General features: G+C 32.6%; 1 protein-coding gene across 3 annotated transcripts in view; it reads left to right on the top strand.

Annotated features, from left to right (window-relative positions):
* Positions 1 to 748: 748 nt before the first annotated feature.
* Positions 749 to 24,214, top strand: part of LOC145276809 (telomere repeats-binding bouquet formation protein 2-like) — a 50,800-nt gene continuing 27,334 nt past the window's right edge. Inside the window, exon 1 of one of the 3 annotated variants that reach the window (XM_080128133.1) lies at positions 749 to 828. Coding sequence is in view for 1 of the 3 variants with exons in the window: in XM_080128130.1 (XP_079984256.1) it covers positions 10,221 to 10,263 (43 nt within the window). In the remaining 2 variants the exon portion in view is untranslated. Of the gene's footprint in view, positions 829 to 5,986; positions 6,112 to 10,167; positions 10,264 to 24,214 lie in introns of those variants that run through there. The other 2 variants (XM_080128132.1, XM_080128130.1) reach the window with 2 other exon arrangements.

Here is a 24,214-nt window from a genome sequence, read left to right on the forward strand (position 1 = left end):
TGTGTAACTCTGCCCAATTGAGGAGGCAAATAAATAGGAACAAAAGATGCATCTCCATAAGACAAGCTCTTATAAAACTCTGGTAAAATGGGTCGAGAATGATGACCAAAATTCTTTGTCAATTAGTGTTAGATATTTGAGTTATGTGTGCAGAGAAGTTATTGCTTTTGCACCTGCATTATCAAATGTACCATAAGTATGCACCTAACCGTGCGTACCAAAGATTGTTTTGACATAAGCTTACATCTGTAGAATGATAATTATTAAATGTACCAAAAAGGTTATTTGAATAAAAATTATACACTTGACAGGCACCTGCGTATAAAAGAAACAAACTTGGAATTGTAAGAAAGAAAAGTTAAAAGCATGATGTTTAAATGCTTATTTTTGGCAAAAGGTTATGCAGGTGTAATTGAAGTCAGTTAGTCCAGTGAATCATAAGGGTCAAATAGAATGCCCTTGGAGTTTGGTTATAGGGCAATACCATCCCAAAAGGGGCGTTTCAGGTAGTCACGAATGTTTATATAATAACAACCAAAAAGGATATTGTTGTTGGTTGATCATTGGGCTGAGAAGAATCAACCAATTGAATTTCTATATGCGCATATCCTTCCTAACACCAACCTCCATGACCGTTATCGAGAATAAAGACATATTGTTATATTTTTATATATCAGTGTGTTGCTTGTTTTGTTTTCTTTTTACTCTTTTTTTTTTTTTTTTTTTTTTTCAAACACAGCAGAAATATAACATTACTGTTTAGACACCCTACAGGCCGGACCTATTTTGGAATATGTCTTCTAACAGAAAAGACATTATGAGAAAAATGTAAGTTTTGCCATGTGCCTAGCACATATATTCTTTATTTTCGGATGAGTAATTCATGTATTTTATTGTATGAGAACAGTGTATCTTTAATCTATGTAAACATGTGATTGCTACTGTCTTTAAAGTTTTTGTTGTAAACTAGTGTAAAATATGGATCAATCATGTTGACACCAGTTCTCACCAGATCACTGAAGTTAAGCAATGCTGAGCCTGGCCAGTTTCAGATAGGATTTGGGAAGGTGAGACGCTGTATGTACTGCAAGGTAAAATACCAGGTTGAGAAACTGACATGGTCTATCCTTCTCTTGAGGGTAGATGAGACTCTCTTAAGCCGTGGTAGGTACTCCATATAGTGGTGTCACGATAAAAAATACCCCTGATAGCCCTGGCAAAGCATCAAGTATTCAGCAACCGACAAGATTCGAATTACACTACAAACTCATGTAGTGAGTTCAATGTTATATTTCCTCTCTTTTGAAAATAGTGTACGATTATGAATATCTTCAGTATCAAATAATCCTTATACACAGTGAAATTTACTTTATGTATGGAAGCGAAAGAGGTGTGGGGGGGGAATAAAATATGGGAAATATTTGGAATCAAGTCTCCCCTTGCTGTTTTGGGGAAATATCAGATATTTCATAAAATGCAAAACTATGAAAACAAATGACTATGATTAAAATAGTGGTAAAGGTGCAGTATCTTTTCACCCACAAAAAATCCTTTAAAATTACCACTATTGCAGGTTTTCAAGGGTGCTGAAAACTAAAATAACAGTTAAAATCACAAAAAACGAGTAGTTTCCAAGATATGAAGAAATTATAGTTTTAAAAAGTGGGGGATCACTTTTCTATATTAATTTAACATAAAATGAACATCTAATTTATAGCCAAATTTTTTTTTTGGGGGGGGGCGTCTGCTATTTTTTTTAGAAGTCATGTTTAATAGGTAATTGTGGCCTAACAGATCAACACAAAACCAACCTTAAAAACTTGTTTTCTGTAGGTTTTTGGGTATGCTGAAAACGAATATAGTATTTAAAATTTTCCACAAATAAGTATTTTTCCAGGTATTAAGCAATGTAATTCTTTATTTTTTAAGTAGTGGCCATTGTTGTTTGCGCAAGTGTGCACATATTTTTGCTTAATACCTGGAAAAATACTTATTTGCAGAAAATTTAAATGCAATAATCGTTTTCAGCACACCCAAAACCCTATTGAAAACAAGTTTTTTAAGGTAAGTTTGTGTTGGTCTACCAGGCCACAATAAACACCACTTCTAAAAAAAAAAAACACACCCACCAAAAGATGGCCATACAGTGGCTGCTCATTTTACATTAAATTAATGTAGAAAAGTGATCCCCCACTTTTTGAAATAATGGTGTGCGGCCTTAAGGGCAAATGTCACATAGCCCACTACACAATTCAGGTCATTAGTTTTCCAACGAGCCTCTATTTGTTAAATTCTGATCAATAATTGCCAAGATTTTGACCTCATAAATTTGCCCAAAAAGGTGGTATATCTATACTCATAGCTAAATTTAATATTGAAATGCTCATATCTTTGGTCATATGGGGCGAAACAACATGAAAATTAGCAGACTTTCTGAAGATTATAATACTATTCTATGGTTAAAATTGTATGACAATTGGTAAAAAAGAACTTATATTTTCAAACCAATAAAATATGCCCAAATTTGTATATATATATAGTGTTTGGCTGGCAACTTTGATTTTACTGCTTCGATTGTCTCCCCTACATTTGTCAGTTTTGCTGCTTCGGTTGTCTCTCCTGTGGCTTTGCCAGGCCACTAATATATTAGTTTTATATATATATATATATATATATATATATATATATATATATATATATATATATATATAACATTTCCTCTAAAAACAAAAAAGCTATCTCCTAGCAACATATATAGCAAAAAAAAAAAAAAAATGGCTGTTATGTGATATGCTTTTAATTATGTTCACCACACTTCGATGATTAAAGTTCCCTTTCCCATGCTAAACCACCAGAACTGATAAAATGTAAATTATGCTCCGAATTCTGTAATGAAAAATAGTTGAAAAAAATCTGTATACAATTTCCACCTCATTTGAGGCTTTGGAGACTTGGGAGGTGTAGGGGACTAGGATATACAAATCTTAATCCCATTATAAAAGAAAATAATGAAACGAATGGAATGAAGGAAACAAAAACTCAAATGCTGGATAAGATAAACGTGTCGTTTATTTACTGTTGAAGGAATGAATGTTTTAGATATAACACATGTTCATGTCCGCGTGGGTGTAACCATCGTTTGTTGCGGGACTGGTAGTATAGAAAGAAAAGGGAAATGTATATTCATCTCACGTTTGGGTCATTATCGTTTGTTCGCACGTGGGAAGAGAAGTGAGTAATGTAGTGGAAATGGGAATGATAGTCCAGTGTGTAGACAAAGACATGTTAGCAGTCAGCTACACAGAGGTGTTCTCCGGCACAAGTTGTAGATAGAGAGAGAGAAAGAGTGAGAATGTCAATCCAGTTCATGGAGAGAGAAAGCATATAAAGTGTACGTACTGTTTGTTAGCTTTTTGCCCCATATAATAGCAAGTGGGGTGAGGTGCACGGGCGCGCGCCTCCCAAAGGGGAGGCGGCTAGTTCATCGAACCTCTCAGCTCGAGAGCTGGTCCGAAAAAGGAAGATGCTGCTTATCGCTCTTGCTTTTATAATTGTTTCCGGTGGTCTTTTGCATATGTGTGGATTTCCTTTGAAAGGGGAAGTGACGTTGCCCATGTGTGCGTACGTATGCGCGGGTGAGTACATGTGTCTACGTTAGCGTGTGTGTGTATACACGTGAATGTGAGTGTATATACGCGAACGTGAATATATGTGCATGTGTGGACGTGCGCGCGTATGTTTGTTTGCGCGTATGTATATGACAATTAATATAGCTTGAGATGTGAACCGTGTTTTTGTGTGAAACTAGAAAATTCATTTTCCATTCACAAGCATGCTTATGCAACTTTACAAAAATGTTCCAAAGTAGCCAACGGGCGCCATATCAATTCTGAACTTACACACACACACACACACACACACACACACACAGATGTAAGGTTATGCACTATAACACAAGACAGCACACACACACACGCACATAAACGTCTGCACTACTGCGCACAAACACTTAAACTACAGGCATAAAAACACATATCATTACTTTTCTAACTAAATATTTCAAACTAGCAAAGTTCCGACCTTAACCTTTGATCTTGCCCTTAAGAAATGATGTTCATCATGTCAGGTTTGGTTACAATCAGTCCAGTGGTGTTAGGCTGTAGGACAGTATATATATATATATATATATATATATATAGTCATCCACATACAGTACTGTTTCGCTGTTTCACAGCTCATCAGTGCGGCTAGACAGGCAACTACCTCAAGCCAGGATTGAAACCCGACTGTTTGTACGGCAGTCAAGGCTCCTAACCATTACGCTATTGGCGGCTGCTTGAACGAGTAGTGAGTTTAACGATGTTTTGACATCGTCCGAAATGCCTACGCTCGATTTGTTTACACAAAGAGCGTCGCTTATATGCTAATGGTAATTCGTGTTTCACTTCTCGATATGCTCAACTCAAGGTGAGGAGCATTATAGTCATCCACATACAGTACTGTTTCGCTGTTTCACAGCTCATATATATATATATATATATATATATATATATATGCTATGACCTTGACCTTGGCCTTTGACCTTTACCTTGAATAATGGTGTGCACCATCTCTAGATGTGGGAACCATCATCATGTCAGATTTGGTCATGATCGGTCTAATGGCATGGCTGTAGGAACGTTGTACAAATAGACACACAAACACAAACACATAAACGATACTACTTTATATATATAGATGAAAATTTCTCGCATTGTAATTTTGTATATATATAATTTTAGTTTTTTACATATAAATATTTTGTGTGGTTTATATCATGTCATATTTCAAAAATCATATAAATTGATCAAGTATTTTTTTTTTAACTAAAAAAATCAAATTTTATGATAAGTGAGACAAGAACCAGGAGCCACCATGTTGTTTTAGAATGTGCTGAAATTCAAAAGCAACAACTCAATTTGTCTGCCGAAATTTTGTATTGAAAATAATTAAAACGTTTTTTATTGTGAGAAATACCATATACAATCACCATCTTTCTTGGTTTGTTTGGCCGCCCACACAGTTTAATGGTTGGCCATCATTGGTTAATTTTTAATGTGTCAGGTGATTTGCTTGGCGCGCTTTTTGTACCATGCTTTTACTTTCAGTCCGCACAGGAACTTGGCAAGCGGATGGACTCAAAACCAAGCGGCTCCTACACTGGAGGGAGCCACGACAATTCCTTCATGTTGTATCACCAAACAGTTGGTGAACAAGGAACCACATCTCTACAAGCAGAGACAACTTTATATTGCTGAATCTATCCAAATTAAGAATGACATTAAAGAACAGGTCTTCATGTTTGTTTACCAAATATTGGATCTTATCTCAATTCATCTAGAGTCCCAAGTGACTCACATTGTGCCTAATTATAGGCACCAATATTCCGGCCGAGTCCACCATGAACATTCCTGGATCCTTTTGAGGAACAAAAAACTAACATTCCGACAATAAGAATCATACTACTTGCTCCATGCATATGGAGGTAAAACAGGCCACAGTTTTGCAAATGGACAATACCAGAACCAATAGACTTTCATTACTATTACATTTGAATAAATTTTGAGTCTGAAAGGTATAGCTTTTGTATTTGTGGATTCTTTTGCCTCTGCAGAGAGTAAATTGGATGTGAAAAATAATTTCTTACAGCATATATAAAAGTCATTTTTTTTCTTAAAAAAAAATACTTAATCAATTTATGGAATACGACACCTTAATTCCATGACGAGTATGTATATCATAAAAAAATTTCTGTATTTTTTTTTTAGTCGGGTCGAATTCTAAATAATAACCAGGGTTAGTTTTATTGCTTATCGCCTGAGGCACCCCGAATGTCGACAAGGCTCCCCGGATATATTTTTGCAAGCCAAAGTATTCTTTTTCTGGGGTGTTGCGTGCGTCTTCAAATTCCATTTTCCAACTCTTGTGTTGTTGCAGGGAGATAAATGACAATATTCAAATAACAATCATCGTGGAGGGGTCACATATAGTTTCTTTGTTTTTCACGTTTTATTTTTAATGACTAGTTTGCTGAAGAGTTATCTGCCCCTGGATGCTGACTTGACATCGAAGGTAAATTCGAACCTTGTTTATATTTTCGTTTCATGTTAAACTTTTTTTTTTTTTTTTTGACTAAGTTGACAATCAACGTCTGCTTTTATTTTTTAAAAATATTCGTTTAGAGGTTTTATTTTTCAGGTTTTTAAAAATCGCCATCCATCCATTAAACTGTTTTGATAAATTTTTTTTACACAAATTGTCCACCAGATTGTTAATTTTTTTAAGACGAGAAAAGAAAGTAATTTCCTATTTACGTTTTATTTAAAGGATTAAAATATATATATATATATAAATTAAATAATTTAAAGATATAAAAAACGTTTTCATTCAATTATTTTAGTCACGATTTAGTATAAATCCGACAAAAATCTCAAAATAATGCCATGTTTTTCTTATTTAAATCATTTACATTGTCTTTGTTCCTAGTTTCACGTTTTGTTTTGTTGGGGAGAAAGAAACGATTGTTTAAAACTTTCATATTATTATTATTATTTATTAAGAATACGAACCGTGCTATTTTACATTTTTTTTTTTTTTTTTATATAGGATTTTCAATTTAAATTCGATTTTACGGTATCTTTTGTTCATACAATTGTTAGGTGAAAGTACAGAAGTTTTTTTTTTTTTTCGAGTTACATTGACTCCATTAACACAGACTTTAAAGGCTTCTTTCATAATGTTACTGAAATATTAACAAAACAAAGCAAAAAGAAAGAAAAAAAAAACAGAATTTCGGATGCTTTATGCATCTATGTTACTGCTCTATTTTTTTTTAAATAGTATTTTCGAGTTTAATTCAATTTTTACGATAGTTTTGTTTATTAAATTATGAGATGAAAGTACAGAAAAAGTTACGGTATTTTTTTTACGACCTGCCTCAGCGTATAAACACCTCTCAACCTCCCCATGTTAAGAACGGCTTTCGAGGTGTTAATTCCGAAAGCCGTTCTTAACATGAGGTTGGAGTGTGTTTATGCTACGTTAGGGCAGGTCGTAAAAATACCAAAGTTACAATGTTACATGTTAAGAATGGCTTTAACAACGTTATTATTTCAGCGCGGTAACATATATGCATATTGCATAGGTACCGAAATGTGTTAACATCTACAATCCTTTATTTTGATTTAAAAAAAAAAAAAAGGCAAAAATGAATTCATGCGTTTTTTCTTAGTACTTTAGTCAAGGTATTTTTTTTTGTTTACATAAAATAATAATTCTATCTAAGATTTTTTAAATAATATATATATATATATATATATATATATATATATATATATATATATATATATATATATATATATATACTAGCATGGGTGCCCAGCGTTGCCCGCAATGCCCGGGTCTTTAGAGGTGTGTGTTGAGCAAAAAGAAAAAGTGGTAGTAGGAAGGCAGGCTCAAACCCGTACCACGAAGGAGGAAAAGAACGTGAAAAAAAAAACGTGACGTCTTTGCTGTTACGACCACCACCAAACTGGAAGTGACGTAGGTTTAAATTAAGGCTAGACAATCGAAAAGGGGAGGGGATGACTTTCGAAAATATCGGCGAAAAAAAGCCCATCCCCCCCGTAGAAAAGTGCCCAGTTGAGGGTGAAAAGATTAATGTTTTTAACCAATTTTTCGGTATTTGTCGTCTGAAGGGTCGAGCTTCAAAACGACAGTGATCTTGTGAAAATCCGTTGCCTCTGTCGAAAGTTTTAAGCAGACATGCAAACATACATACATACATTTATATATTGGTAGCTCAAATTTTCGACCTAAACCAATTAAAAAGCTTGCCCTATCTCTGAATACCCTTTATGTAAAATTTCAAATGTTTAGACCAGAAATTTTCTGAGTAATTTGGTAGAAACCACAGAGGTCAATTTTTTTTTTAACTTTGAACCCTATTATGACCCCTTAACATTTATTGTTTTGGGCTCAAATCAAGTTATTACGTTAGATTCATGTCCAAGGAACCTCTATCTAAATTTTCAAGTGTTTAGACCCAAAATTGGTGGGGAAGTTTGGTATAGTTCTCAAAGGTCAAATCGTTGAACTTTGACCCCTTAACCACCAAATTTCTATCCGAAAACTGCTTACAAAGATTTTCCCAAATCTCAGTATTCTGTATATCAAATTTCGAGTCTGAAAATTGACAGAGTTATTGTTTAGGAAAATAATGACGTAATTATTTCAGCACTATCTGTATTCTCCATAAATATTATTTATTATTTATTATTATTGAAAATAAAAAATGCCATACCACTAAAACGAACTTTTAAAAAATTCTAAAATTTTTATTAGAAAAAAAAAAGAAAAAATCGTAAATTCATTTTATCAGAATACATTTCAGTTTCTATCGTAAACAAGTCAGCCATATCAATATTTTGTTAATTGTTGGAAAAAAAAAAACTATTTACTTATATTAATTTTATGGAGAAACTTCATCACATTCACGACACTTAGTTTTATAAAAATTTAGTTCAATTAATAATTTAATGATACCGTAATAAATCAGCCTTATGTTCAGTACAGTTAAGTTAACTGTATTGAACATGAGGCTGATTTTTTACATCGATATTTCAAATTGAGTCGTCTCCCCTTATTTATTTCACCGGATTTCATGATGGTCGACAAAACACTACAATCTGCTTCTGTAATTTTTTGTTTTTTTTAATAAAAACAAGATATTTGATCGATATTTACGTAATTTTTGGAATATGACATCTCCGTTCTGTAACGATTACGTACATCATGCAGACTTTTCTGTACTTTCTTTACTTTTAAGTTCAGTTAATAATTTAATAACTGAACGATACCGGAATAAGTTAATTTTTAACTTTTAATATCCCATTTTTTTATGTATATTTTTTTTTTGATAAAAAAAAAATGTGTGAAACAAAATTAAAATAAAAACTGCTGGTATCTAGATTGAAGTAAATAAAAACACTAAAAAATAAAAAAAAAATAAAACTAAAAAGATATATTTGGAAAATTGAATGTGCATAATTTGTGAATAAATTGAGATTAAATTTCATTTTTATGATTGAAAAAGTGAAAAAAAAAACATGTTTAGTAAATAAATCATTTTTAAAATTTCATCGTACATATGAAAGGAAAATTGAAGTTTAAAAATATAGTCGCCATCTTTATAAAAAAAAAATTGAGAAAAGGGTTAGCTAAGGAAGAACGATAACACAAGTTTTATAATTTTCAACCCAAAGGACAGGATTATGAACTTGGGTAAACTGGAAGATGAACATCTGCTGCTGATCTCCCTCCCACTACTATTAAAAAAATATTCTTTTATTTTAAGTAATTTACCTGTGAACACTTTGAAAAAAAATGGCAGAAGAAGAAAAAACTATTTTAGAATTTGGAGAGGGGGTCAATTTCGTATCTAAATCTAAAGTAAAATTATCCCGTTTTTCAGGATGGTTAACCAATTTTTCTTACTACAAACCATAAGTACAACTAATAACGTCGTAATTCCCCCCTCCTGCCCCCCCCCCCCAAAACGTACAGAATTTAACTCCCATGGTAAATTCTACTTGTTTTTTCTGTCTGCAAAGATTTATGGGAAGTTCACACAAAATCTCAAAAAAAGTAGAAATTCATTTGGGGGTGGGTTGTAGGTTGGATTCCTGACTTGGTATGAGTACTAGTCTAACCACACTGAACAACTGTGATACAGCGAAACTGCCAGTTAGCGGATGACATTTCCTTTTTACACACTTTCTTTTCATTTTTACTTAGCACGGATCATGGTACATAAAAAAACTAATGTGTATCACAATTTATGTTACAATTTTATTCAAAGGTAAATCACATGTCAGAACGTTTTTTTATTTACTTTTATTAACTGTGTAATTCCTTCCTGTAGATTTGAACCTGAATGTTAAGTATTAAAATATAATAATAGTTTAGGTTTGAACTTCAGAATTATTTGTAGGGGGTGTAATTAAATGAACTGGTCCAATTTTGAATTTAAATTGTTTCAAGATATATATATATATATATATATATATATATATATATATATATATATATATATATATATATATATATATATATATAAAAAAATAAAAAAAAAAAACACACACACACACACACACACACACTGATGAAAGTCAGTAAAGTAAATGGATTATACTTACACATGTGAGAAATTATTCTGGTTTTATGGTAAATATTTTTGCTTGTACTTTTGTTTTTGTTCAATTTTTTAAAAATTAATCCATGTTTGGTTAGATTATTTAATATTAAAAAAAAAAACCATTGAATCAAAAAAAAATATATATATTTACACCAATAGGAAGAATCATTTTTACTTTATTATAGATAACTTTGTCCCCCCCCCCAAATAGTTTCTACATTTTTAGGTGACTATGTGTGAAAACCCCAAGGGAAGACACTAAATATTTAGAATTTAGTGTGTGATCAGTTTCATTTATAAATTTAATGGAAAATGATCATCTATTTCTGAACCATTGATTTAAGACCATATAATCCTTTTTGTGGTTGGTGCAAAAAGAAACTGGTGCAATGCAGAGAGTGATCCGCGCTCGTATTTTTACGTTTAATTAAAGTTTTATGTTTGTTTTTTGTTTATTCAGTTGTAAGGTTAAAGTACAAAATAGGTACAAAATACCCTCCCCATGTTAAGAATGGCTTTTCAAATAATAATGTTATTTCAGCACGGATCACTCTCTGCATGAGTATCAAGAAACCATGAACAAATGCTCCAACCCTTAAAAAAAGACTGTTCGAACATTAACTGGTGGAAAAGTGGGTAATAGGTTTCCAACCCATGTTCTTTTATCTTAAAAATTTTATTTTCAGCACTCGGTTATATTTTTAACCCAACACATTTCGGGTGTAAACATTATTAAATACTTGCGTGTCATGGTGAAATTCGTATAAACTCCCAAAATTATGAAAAATAATCCAGTAAAAATAGAATTTATTGAATTATCAAGTTTTATGTTTTAATGTGGAAGTGGGAAGAGTTGTGCAACCAATTCAGAACGAAAAACAAAGATTACCCTTGACTTAGATTAAGGGTCCACCATCTTTAAAATCGACATGTAGGAACATAATTGTGGATAATTTTTTTTTATTTAAAATTCTTCTACTGGATCATTTTTTTTCATAATTTTTTAAATTTATACTAATTTCATCAGGATACGTAAGTACGTAATGTTTTCACCTGAAATGTGTTGGTTTAAAAGATCACCAATCTAAACAAGCACCCAATTTTTGTTTTGTTTTATGATATTTAATTTCGTTTATGTCGATGCTTTTTTTATTGTTTACGAAGTCAGGACAAGATTACCTCCCTTATTTAATTAATTGGAATTCTTATTAAGATGAGTAATTTGTATTATTTATCCATTTTATTTATTGCAGACTATTATCCTCGTCTTCTCGTTGTTGTTTCACAATATTTCGGCCATTTATTCCTCTGGCCTTTGTCAAGTGGTTAACTGCGACTGGATAGGAACGCTGAATCTCCTAAATGCATTCTCAGCAATTACAAGATCACCCTTTGGGACCCGTGGTGCAGTGGATAGACATTAAAACTCTACAGTTCACGGTGAGCATTGTCTGAAGATAGCGGTTTCAATCCTACCCAATGCTGGCCAGAGGCTTAGTTGGCCAAAACGTGGTGAGACAACAACTATGGAAGGCAGTAATTGCTGAGAATGCAGTTAGGAGATCAGCGTTCCTATCCCATCGCAGTTAACCATCTGACGAAGTTCAGAGGAAATGTTGGCCGAAACGTCCTGAAGCAAAAACTAGAAAATGAGGATAATACTTCGCAATAAATAAATGGATAAATAAAATTACCTCCCTTATTTTTTTCGGGTTTGTATTACTGTACACAGATTCGAAAAAGGTGTCAAAAAAACATATATAACAAATAAATGTTATCAAAGGCAAGATAAGTTACTTTTGTGCCAAACTGGATATATTTTTTGTTTTTATTCAATGTAACATTTATTCAGCTCGAAAAACACAGTGTTTACTGATGTATTCGAAAATTCAAGATGGCGTCTCACACCCTCTTTAACACCGTAAGTATGGAAAAAGGTGTTATAAATAAAAAAAACTATACAAAATACTATTAAAAACCTGCCGAATATATGTCAACCTATGTCACGGTAACATATATTGAGCGAGTTTTTAACAGTATTTTATCCGGTTTTTTATTTATAACATCTTTTCCCACACTTACCGTGTTAAAGAGAGAATAAGACGCCATCTTGAATCTTCCAATACATCGCTAAACATTGTATGGTTTTCGAGCTGAATAAACATGTTACATTTAGTAAAAACACGAAAAATATATCCAGTTTGGTAGAAAAGTAACTTATCTTGCCTTTGATAACATTTATTTGTTATATATTTGTTTTTTTGACAACTTTTTCAAATCTGTGTACAGTAATACAAACCCTTTTTTTCTTAAAAATATGTCTTAAAACTACAAGTCTACTTTTTTTTTTTTTTTTTTTAGTACTTATAAATATTGTTATTTCTTTACCTATTTTGAAATTGGTTTTCCTTTCACTGCAAAATTTGATAAGAATAATTTGATATTGGCGCTTGTGCAATGTTTTGTTTGTAGCGACTGCTATATATGGCCGGAACAGAAACATTTCATAGCAATCATCATTTTCAATCGATGTGTATGAAGTATGTGCAAGCTTACTTCATAATTTGCCCATCCGCACACATACGATAAAGGAACTATGTTACGTTTCATGCGCAGTGACACAAAAAGTAGTTTGGAATGTTCTAGAACACAGGTATATAAGCTTTTAACCGCAAAAATCAAACCAGTCTCTTTTTAGATTTCTCCAGCTTTACTTGCGTTTAAGAGACTCCGTCCATGCAAGACGTTCAATTACATAAGACTTTCCACGTGTTTTACCTCTTAAATTCTAAACATAAAAAAATATTGGTGCTAATGCACTTACTGATCCGCGCTATTTTTTAAATCATATTTTCAAGTTTAATTAAAGTTTTATATGTTTGTTTTTTTTTTATTCAATTGTAAGATTAAAGTGCAGAATAGGTACAAAAAACCCTCCCCATGTTAAAAATGGCTTTTTAAATAATGTTATTATTTCAGCACGGATCAATAAGTGCATGAGTACCAAAATATATCTGAAGAGATTTATTAGTCTTGGCAACTCTGTTATTTCGAATTGCTGTTTTCATATGTAATGAACATACACACACACACACGTCACTTAAGCAATTAATGATTTTCTTTTCCCTCCAGAAAATAACTGTGTGTCTTTTTTTTCTTTTTTTTTTTTTCATGAAAATCTGTAATCCTAAACTTTTTGCCTTTTCTACAGGACACTTATTAGCAAAGACTGTCTAATGAACATTTGTGGCAAAATCCCTTAACGTTAGAATGATTTGAATTATTGTTTCTTAAACATGTAAATAAATGTTATTTCGTTCCAGTACAGCGATCTCGAGTTCTTTGTCGGATATTGTTAATTTTTCCAAAGTTATTCACGCCTTTTTAATTTATGTGGTTGTGACTCAGTAGAACCCTTTTGTAAATCCGAGATCTTGTTAAATTTATCTTTAATGGTTCCAGTGATACTCTTTCACTTTCGACTTATAGATATCTCTGTACCTGCAACAACTGATTATGAATTGGTGAAATCCGACTCCCGCCAATACCTTACATGTTCAATAAAAATTAAAATATCGTAGAAAAAAAAAAAAAAAAAAAAAAAAAATTTAGTGCCCTAAATTTTCGTACGAATGAAAAACTGAACTAATGTCTTGGTAAAATGAGGTATCTCCCTCAGCACAATGACGACTTACATAATTGTGCGATTTTTTTTTTTTTTTTTTTTTTTTTTTTTTTTTTTTTTTTTTTTATCCAAGGACTAAATTGTTATCCAAGGACTAGATTGTTTAAATTTCAAACATTACTTTTATTTAAAAAAAAAAGAAACAGGTGACAGATCGATTTAAAAAAAAAAAAAAAAAAAAAGTATTTAAATTCCATGTCGAAAATAGTAATATATCCAAAATTAGGAAAATTTATGGAGTAGTAAGTTATTTATAGTTAAAAATAATTTTGGTACTTATGCACTTATGTTACTGTGCTGAAATAATAGCGGTCTTATTTTAAAAGCCATTCTTAACATGGTAGGGAAGGGTGTTTTGTAACTATTCTATACTTCTATTTAACAATTTTATAATAAAAAAAAATATTGCGAAATTTAACTTGAAAATACTATTTAAAACATAGCACGGTAACATAAGTGCATAAGCACCACATTTTTTACGGGAAAACTGGGAAATTGCATTTTTTGTAGATGTTATAAAGTAGGTGATGAGTTCATACACAGGGTATATAATTCGGGACGCATATTTTCGATTACATGTTAATGGTGTATAATATTTGTAGCCTGTGTGGTTAAACACACTTAAAAAAAATGTATTCATTTCTTGTTTAAAAAAAAAAAAAAATATATAAAACCCAGTTACGTGTGCAAAACGAAATTAATACATTTCAGAGCCACAAAGATTTCCAAAAATACACTCCCGTAAATTCTGCGAGAAGAAAACTTAAAATGTGTTTTGTTCGGCAGACGTAGTTGAAAGCATACCATGTGACAAAGACGTGCACTTTTTAACCAATCAACACTCAAAGAAAGACTTAATTTTCAAACCCTTTTTTTCCAACTTGCCTGGGAGCCTATCAAAAAATATATAAACGATAAGTGAACTCTTCTCAACCTCACACACTTACTCTTTGCTCTTTTCTCTTGCTCTCGTCAATGTCTTCGTTGCTACTTCCTTGCTAGCATGACGAAACTCACCTATATGCACGCACACACAGAGAGAATAATGCAGACATTCAGCTGCACACACAAACATGTACTTTCTACCTCTTTTCTCTTACCAACATCGTCATTGCTACTTGTTCTTGCCAGCATGACAAAGCACATCTATTCACACGCACACATACAGAGAATAATGCAGATATTCAACCACGCACAAAGACATTTACTTTCCTCTTTCTTTTTTGTATCACACAAAAAATAAGCCCGTTTTCTTACTGAGAAAAAAAAACAACGAACTGTCTAAATAACTTTCACATTTACTAGAACTGCCTATCAAGACACTTTTTGAACACTGAAAAAGGATTCGTTTTTATTTGTTACTTTTGTGTAAATAAAGTTTATTTCACATGTTTAATTTTTTATTTATGTATTCATTTTCTATTTATTAAAGGATATAATCAGACCTGAGTACCACTATAAGCCTATAGCGATACTTTTTTTTTTTTTTTTTTACTAAAAACATAATAGCAGTTGTTCTACCTGATGAATTTTCGTGATTTTGTGATATATTACTATTTTTGACATGACAGTTAAGTACGTAATATTGTTTTTGGTTAAAATGACATATTAAAAAAAAATCAATCTGGCGCCTTTATCCCGACAAGCACAAAAAAGCATGCCTGCAGTTATGGATCGTGCTGAAATAATAACTTTATTATTTAGAAACCCATTAATTCCCCCCACTCTCGCCAGGAAAATTAAATTTATGACGTTATTTTATGTTTTAAATTGAACCTCTCCCCTAATACCACATTATTTCATGTATCAAATATAATCCCCCCACCTCAAATTTTCATGTTTGCCGCTCTCCTGTCACCCCCTCCATCACCAAATGTGAAATGTTAGGGTGACATGTCTCGTTGAACGCTAAGTGGCCAAGAAGTGGGTGATCACTTTACGTTAAATTTATATAGGAAAGTGATCCCCTACTAATTTTTTTTTTTTTTTTCCACCCAAATTTTCTCTTTTCATATTGTTTATAAAGGCCATTTAAACGTAGTAGGCACAAAAAAAGTAATTTTTTTTTTTGGGGGGGGGGGGGGTTAAACGACGCTGGGCACGTCATAAAAATTTACTCCCATTTCTAACATGAGGAGAGCAGCCAGCAGCACTCAGCAGCGACAGCGTTAACGATTCTGTATTTTCCTAATGATTTGTATAAACAAAAGATACCGTAAAAAATTGAATTTAACTTATTTTCCTCATATTTTGATTTATCTAAACTGCAAGAGAGCTGAAAATTATTCTATCTAAAAAAAAAAATAATAACACACAAACTACAGAAGAAAAAATTATTTGGTAATATCCTGTTATAAGATTACCCACTTCTTGACGGTAAACTAGTTTCATTTGTAACTAAAAAAAAAAAAAAAAAAAAAAAACTTACCTTAAAAAAAACCTGGTGGAAGGGGGATAACTAATGTTACAATTTTCTCTACAAAAGAACAATGGTAAAATTTGGAGTTATCGCTCTTTTTTTGTTTATATTTACCACCTTTTTTTTTTTATATACAAAAGCCTCGCCAGTGAGGCTCACCACTTATCAAGGCCTAAAAGTTACTCACAGATAAGGGTTAATAAGTGTAAGTTGTTCGGTGAGACAACAGCATAGAGATCGGTAGTGATGGGAGTTGGGTAGAACTTGATTATTTTAGTAGTCAGCTCAACAAGAACTTGTTTACATTTCATTAAACTATTAAACCGACGAACTTACTGCTTTTAATGTTTCTCCCTATGTATATTTTTAAGTAAACATTTTTTTTTTTAAATAAGCAATTTGTCCAATCAGATGCAGATATGATTCCCTTCACAAAATATGGTAGACTTTCTCTGCCTTTTTATTTGTATATTGCTTTTCCACTTTTGGGTGCAATTGTTGATTATTTGTGTACACTTCCTCAACTGGCACTGTAAAATACGTTACCTGCACTTTTGCAGAAGGGTAAGACACCCATTAAGGCCATCTGTAGGCCATGGGTGGTGACCACCTGATGTTGCGTGGTCCCTGATTTTTGATAAAGGCCATCTTTCTAGTGTCACACCCAAAAACCACATGTGTTCATCTAAATTTAATATGAAATCGGGATATAGATGTCATTGTTTTAACGAAGGAAGAAAATAAATGGTGTATATATATATATATATAAGTAATGTGATTGATAATTTAAAATTTAAAAATCAAATTTTAATTAAATTAAAAATCCGTTTCATAAGAAGGAACAACAACAAAATCAATTATCTGTATGATTGTTTCGGAAAACAATGCTTTTTATTGTGGTATACATCAAGTTATGTACAATAATTATATATAGTTTTTTGATAAGCAAGGTCTCCTCATCAGCAAATTTTGAAGGGTTTTTATTGAATTTAAAAGACACCATAAATAAATCTAGCATTAAAAGTAATGCTAGGTTTATTTATGGTGTCTTTTAAATTCAATAAAAACCCTTCAAAATTTGCTGATGAGGAGACCTTGCTTATCAAAAAACTATATATAATTATTGTACATAACTTGATGTATACCACAATAAAAAGCATTGTTTTCCGAAACAATCATACAGATAATTGATTTTGTTGTTGTTCCTTCTTATGAAACGGATTTTTAATTTAATTAAAATTTGATTTTTAAATTATCAATCACATTACTTAATATTGAATTAGCTCTAGGACATTTAACTATCGAGCTTATTATATATCTAAATTACAACGAGCACTTTCTATTTCCTGTATTTTAATTAAACTAGTAATTTCACTGTTACATTAAAATACACTCAGCTATTTAGACTATTGTTCTAATCTCCTTTAAATTATATATATATATATATATATATATATATACACACATCTATACAGTAGCCTCCAAAACTCCGGACAAAATTTTAAACCTAGTATTTGTTGGAAATAAAAGCTGAAATTTTGACAATTTGAATCCTTTGCGAAGGATAGAAAAAGAATTATAATATTTATTTTCAAAATAGGCACGTCCGAAAGTAAGAGACGAAATTAAGAAAAACAATGTAAACAGCCAAAAAACAAAAATACATGTACAATCAATATTTAATAAATGAGCCTTTGCTCTCAATGACAGCTGCACATCTTCGACTACAAGAATGAATCAGTTCTTGGCAATCCTCGATACTAATTTTAGACCATTCTTCTTGAAGCTTCACCCACAAATCCTCCATGTTAGTGGGATTTCTTTCCATAACTTTCACTTCTAAGTTCTTCCAAAGATTTTCTTTTGGATTTAAGTCAGGACATTGCGGTGGCCAATCCGTAATTTCTAAGTCTTGCTATCTAAGATAACTCATTACCAACTTTGCCTTGTGACATGGGGCATTATCTTGCATTAAGCTAGCCCTATCAAAACCTGAATTCTGTATGATTGGCACAACATGATCTTGAACGATGTTTTTATAGATCTGCGCGTTTACATGAATTTGTAACTGGACAAGAGGCGTTGTACCTTGGCTAGAAAACATTCCAAATACCATAACGCTTCCGCCCCCAAACTTGAGTTTTCTTAGTACACTTTGCACGTTATCTTTCACCAATACGTCTCTTTACATTAGGGGGGGGGGATCCATCTGGAAAAATCATGGATTACAATAGAAAAACGCGAGCATGAAAAGTAATATGATTAAACTTAATCATGGAAAAGTAAAGGACTAGTTGTTAAAACTTGAAAAGAAAAGGACAGAATATTCTAGTAAAAAATATAAATTTATAACTTTAAATATTGCAGCATTAAAATTTTTTTTTTTTTTTATTCAATTTAACATTATATAATTAATTCTTATCCATATTACTTTTCGTGCTCGCATTTTTCGATTGTAATAATTACGTATATAGCCACTTAATCTCAATGCAAAAATTTGTATGCCAAAAAGAAAAGGGAGAGAGACGACTGTGAAGGCAAGAGGTGATGACTGGTAAGAAAGTGTCATCAAACAGAAGAAATGATAGATACACAGCAGGCTGAACAAGGAAAACAGTAAATCATGTTCTCATCTCTAAGATGAGATGAATGAAGAAAAAATGAAGAGATAATGAAAAGAAATAAATGAAGCATATTTCTGGCGAGGTACTGCTGGAGAGGCAGATGGCAAACAAACAGGAGTTGGGCCGATGACAATCGAGGAGAAAAACGTTGAAAAAGGTTCCACTGTCTCCAGGTGAGACGATGATGATGGACATGAAAGAAGGAATAAAGAGGAAAAGAGAACAAGAAGTACCTATTTACAATGCCTCCCTACGGGACAGTGTTAGACACCAGGGCCGTTTTTTAACGTGGAGAAAAGGTACAAAAATAAAAATTGTCTCAGTTGTGAAGGATTTCTCCTCCACTGAAAGAGAACAAGAAATGGAAGTGCCGCATCTGAAGAACAGATACTACACTTTGATCAAGAAGTAAATGCAAAATATTTTTGGGGCCAGCGATTATACAACTGAAGGAACAAACAGTTAAAAACCTCACATTTGTAAAAAGGAAAGGAATTGTCATATGTCGATACTTATACACTGCTATTCTTCTTTTTTTTTTTTTTTTTACTCGAGGGAGTCACCACTTATCAAGGCCCACTTGAGGATAAGGGTTAATGAGTGCACGGTCGTCACTGGGACATCGCAGTAATTGTTACTGGTGGAAATCTGGTAAAATTTAATTATTTAAGAAAGCAACTCAACCAGTACTTGTTTACACTGGACTTGAAGACAACCATATTGTAGTTAGCTGGAAAGCAAGCCAGCTTTACAGAGTTCCACTAGTGGACAGTTTTGTTCATGGAATAGGCACAGATAGAGAGTGGGGGGAAATTGTTGATAATGATTGCAGCTAGGTGAGTGTTTTTTTGTGAAAGTTTGGCAGGAGGGAGAGACTATAGATTGAAGCTCAGACAAGCACTTGCCATGAAAATAATAATAGAGCAGAGTCTTGCAATGTCTCTTTTGTGGGAAAGAGTTTCAAAGCCGGTTTGGAACTCTGTCCAAGTAGGATAGGATACACTGAACAGCCCCTGTACAGATGTGGCAACAGTACTCTATCCTAGGACGTACTTGGCTCTTATACAGATAGAGGATTACATCGGCAGTGAGATATCTACTGGAGCGGTAGAATGATCTAACCATTTTTCTGACGACCTTCACAACAGATTTGATGTGTTTCATTTCAGATTAGGAATGAAGATCAGTTCCAGAAGCTTGTCAAAACATGGTACTTCCCAAGACGAGTTATTTCAATAGGGGGTCAGTGTTGATAATGGAATGAGAGAAGCTTGGTTTTAGATGCATTAAAATTACATCCCCACCCCCTGCATCACATGCTCAAGGTCATAAGAGAGGATCAGAGAGATCTTGGTCAGTAGCAACCTTTTGAAGTGTTGCTATACATGGTCACCTAACTTCTTTGCTCAAACACATGAACTGAAAAATAAATTCTATTATTCCTTATATAAAAAGGTTTTCTTATAGACTTCCATATTTCTTATTTTTCACCCATAGAACTGTTTTAGGTAACTGCTGCTATTTAGTGACTCTTCTATTATTTCAAGATTTCATTTTCTTATGCATGCCTGGTTATATTGTTATGCTTTGAAATCCACTGGGGACAGTGAAAAAATATGATGCAACAATATGTATCAAAAAATGAAAATATAAGAAAGGGATTTGGGATATCTATTCTCAAGATTTCTGTGAAGTATGTATGACGTTGGAACACATGGAAATAACAAGAAAAAGCCAAATGGAAAATCAATAAACTTTTATTAATAAAAAAAAAATTAGCTAAAAAAAAAAGAGTGGAAAAAAAAAAGTAAATAAGTATGCATGTTCCCCCTTGAGTGCACAGTGAACGAAGCATAAAAAAAAAACATGAGTAAGTTCAGTCTTTGCCCCCCCCCCCTCCCTTTAGCCTCAAAAATCCCCAAGTGATGTCAAATCCTGGTGAAAATGAACAAATGGTGCAGTTTTAGGCCTTAACATATGTAAATTTGAGTTCTGAACAAAGCAAAAAAAGAATTAAGTCCATCATTTGCCTTCTCACCCCATTTAGCCCCAAAAGTCCCCAAGGCCTTAACATATTTAAATTTGAGTTCAATACCATACAAAACAGCTAAATAGACATACACAGAAACTTTTGGACAAATCTGGTAAAATAGTCCTGAAAATTGAGTTTTTTTTATTAGTCCTAAAAGAGCCCCTGGGGCACACCCAAGAGTTATCACGAAGTATAGACAAACAAAATTATATAGAAATCAGTTAGTTACAACTTTTCAGAAAGTTTTATAAAATTTCCAAACTTTTTTTTTTTTTTTTTTTTTTTTTTTTTTAAGCACAAAAGTGTCAATTTTAGCCATTTTAACCCAAAAGGCACCCCTGGGGGTGGGAACCGGAATTTTCCCGGAAAATCCGTTCTTTCTTTTCTACTTGTATCATGTTTAATGTTTGTGCAAAATTTCAAAAAATTCCAAAGCATAGTTACCGAGAAAAGTGAACAGACGAATGGACAAACGGACAAGGGTGAATTTACAGGTTCACCCTCCTTTTGTTGGGGAATCAAAAAAAATATATGTCAATGAAAACTCTTATACTAATCATCTATTTATGCCAAGCGGAGAGTATATCATAGTAAACAGCAAAATAAATTAAAAAAAAAAAAAGAGCAAAACATCAACCCCGTCGACATGTGACACAATTCCTTTCCATCTTTGGCGCTTACTTGGCCTAGGCGTTAGCTCAGAGAGGTTTGATCTGACTAAATGACTGGTCAGGAATGCCCTAGTTAAAAGAAATGTATTGTGTTTAACTTGAATTTTCTTCAAACAGACATTTTTTTTTTTTTTTTTTTTTTTTTTTTTTTTTTACATAGGCATCACCACATTATCAAGGCCAAGAGGCCACTCAAGGATAAGGGTTAAAGAGTGTACAGTAGAAATTGGACATTATAGTAATCATTAGTAATGAAAATTTGGTAAAGTTGATAACTTATATGGAACGGCTCATCAAGAACTTATTTACATTAGACTTGAAGACAACCATTTTTTTTTTTTTTTTTTTTTTTTTCTAACCTCTGTAACTTTAAACATTAAATAGCAGTGGCTGAGGATTAATCATGCCAAGAAAATGCCAAGCTTTATCCTCTGAAATTTGTTTACTTTGGTCATACATTTGGAGCACAGGTGGGAGACAATGCAAATATGAAAGAAAGAGTTAGGAGACGAAATAAATTTAGGGAACTTTTACCATGACTTACCAGCAGAGATTCACCACTGTTGACCAAAGAAAGTGTCTATCAGGCATGTGTTCGTATTTAAGGTGTTGTGAGTGTCCCAGACTATGTATGCCGTGTATAAAAGTGAAATCTGGTGAGGCTTGCAGATATGTGTTGCATGGAGAGAAATGAAATGAGAATGATACCATGGATGTGTAATGTGAGTGTTAAAGGTAGGCTTAGTTCTGATGACCTCAAAAGAAGATAAATTTTGGACAGTATAGGAAAATATGTGCAGAACAGAAGACTCTGACGGTTTTATCACATTGAAAGAATGGGTAAGCTCTATTAAACTCTAAGAACTTGCTATCACTGCAGATCGAAAATGGGAAACTTGTATCCAATCTGTAGTTAAGGTTGCTGGAAAAATGTTTGGATCGTTCTACCATTTCAGAAAGTATATGACTGCTGATATAATCCTCTACTGATATATGTATAGCAGAGCGCTGATGTGTATGCGGCAGCTGTATGCAAATGAAAGAGCTATGTGCAAAGTGATATCATAGCAAGGAAGAAAAGAAACAGATTATAAAAAAGAGAAAAACGTGGACCCTTGATGTTAGTGACTGACGAGTTATACATGTGGGCCGAGAATGACGGGAAGAGACACGTCCTAAACATGGTTGGACAAAGACACAGACCACGTGTTCGACACGGCAAAGTCTTATTTAGCACATTGGTATATAAGAAGACTTTTGAACAAGAGACAAGGTGTCCTGGAAAGTACCTTTAAATGTTTGTTGGTTCACTGAAAAAAAAAAATTGAGTCGAATTCTTTCCTCGTCTTTGTTTCTGTGGGGAGAACCGTAACTTACCTGAATGAGTAAGCAATTGAATTCAAAATCTAATGGGGGTGGGGATTATATCTTGTTTTCTTACAGAGACATTGTCTTTCTCTATTTTATTATTTCCATAGAAGGTGCTTAATTTTATGGGACATTCATAATTCGTCTTCCTACCACAACTGAAAACAACTTTTGGTGCTTTTCTAGATTAACAGCAATATTTAAAAAAAAGTACATAAAATCTTTATGTACTTATATATTAGGTAAAAAAAAAAAAAAAATAGCACGCCAAAAATGACTCAACTTAATCCAGTATTTGTTTTAAGATTTAGAAAGCCATTCTTAGTATGGGAAGTAAGGCTTTGTTATTCTTGAATTTAATTTAAAGCTTGATTCATATCTCTTGACCATTGCTCTTAATGAGGACCAAAATGGCCCCCAAGCAATTTCAGATAAAGTTCATTTTTTTTTTTTTTTTTTTTTTTTTTTTTTTTATTAAACAAAAATACTGGATAAATTTGTAATTTTTGGTATATTTTTTGTTTTAACACATGAGTACATAATAAACTTTTTTTTTTATGCTATTTTGATTATTTCCTTTTTGGAAGCAGTTTTAAATATTGGATTGAAAGTGGAGAACCACTTAAAATTCTTCCTCTGTATGCTTAATATCAAATTGAATTTCTGTCAACAGAGTTTCTTTCAAAAAACTTTCCACCTTTTGAAACTTATTTCTTCTTTGAGTACTATAACATGGTTGTCTTCAAAACCAATGTTACCATGATCAATTCCTGTCATATACCATTCTCGTATGTTGTCGAATTTTGTACATTCCATTCATCATCCTCAATCCTCTAATAATATTCATCATCATTTAACTGACAATCTATCCATCTCATATCCAGGCTGAAGGCCACTTGAGGATAAGTGTTAATGAGATGGATAGATTGTCAGTTGAATGATGATGAATATTATGAGAGGATTGAAAATGAATGGATGTTGGTTGGTTGGTTGTTTTTGTTTTACGGCATATCAACCTTTTTCAGGTTATTTAATGCCGAATCTAGTTATTTTGAGGAACGATTTTTAATGGAGTATTTTTTTTTTTTATATGTCAGATTCTATTTAACCCATAGTTGGGACCCTAACAGGTACTACCACTCCGGGTCAGAATGGACCTGGGAGCAATGGCAATTAAAGGG

Source organism: Euprymna scolopes, chromosome 5 (assembly GCF_053919585.1).
Source record: "Euprymna scolopes isolate OS-2025 chromosome 5, ASM5391958v1, whole genome shotgun sequence".
In the NCBI taxonomy this organism is placed as follows: domain Eukaryota; kingdom Metazoa; phylum Mollusca; class Cephalopoda; order Sepiida; family Sepiolidae; genus Euprymna; species Euprymna scolopes.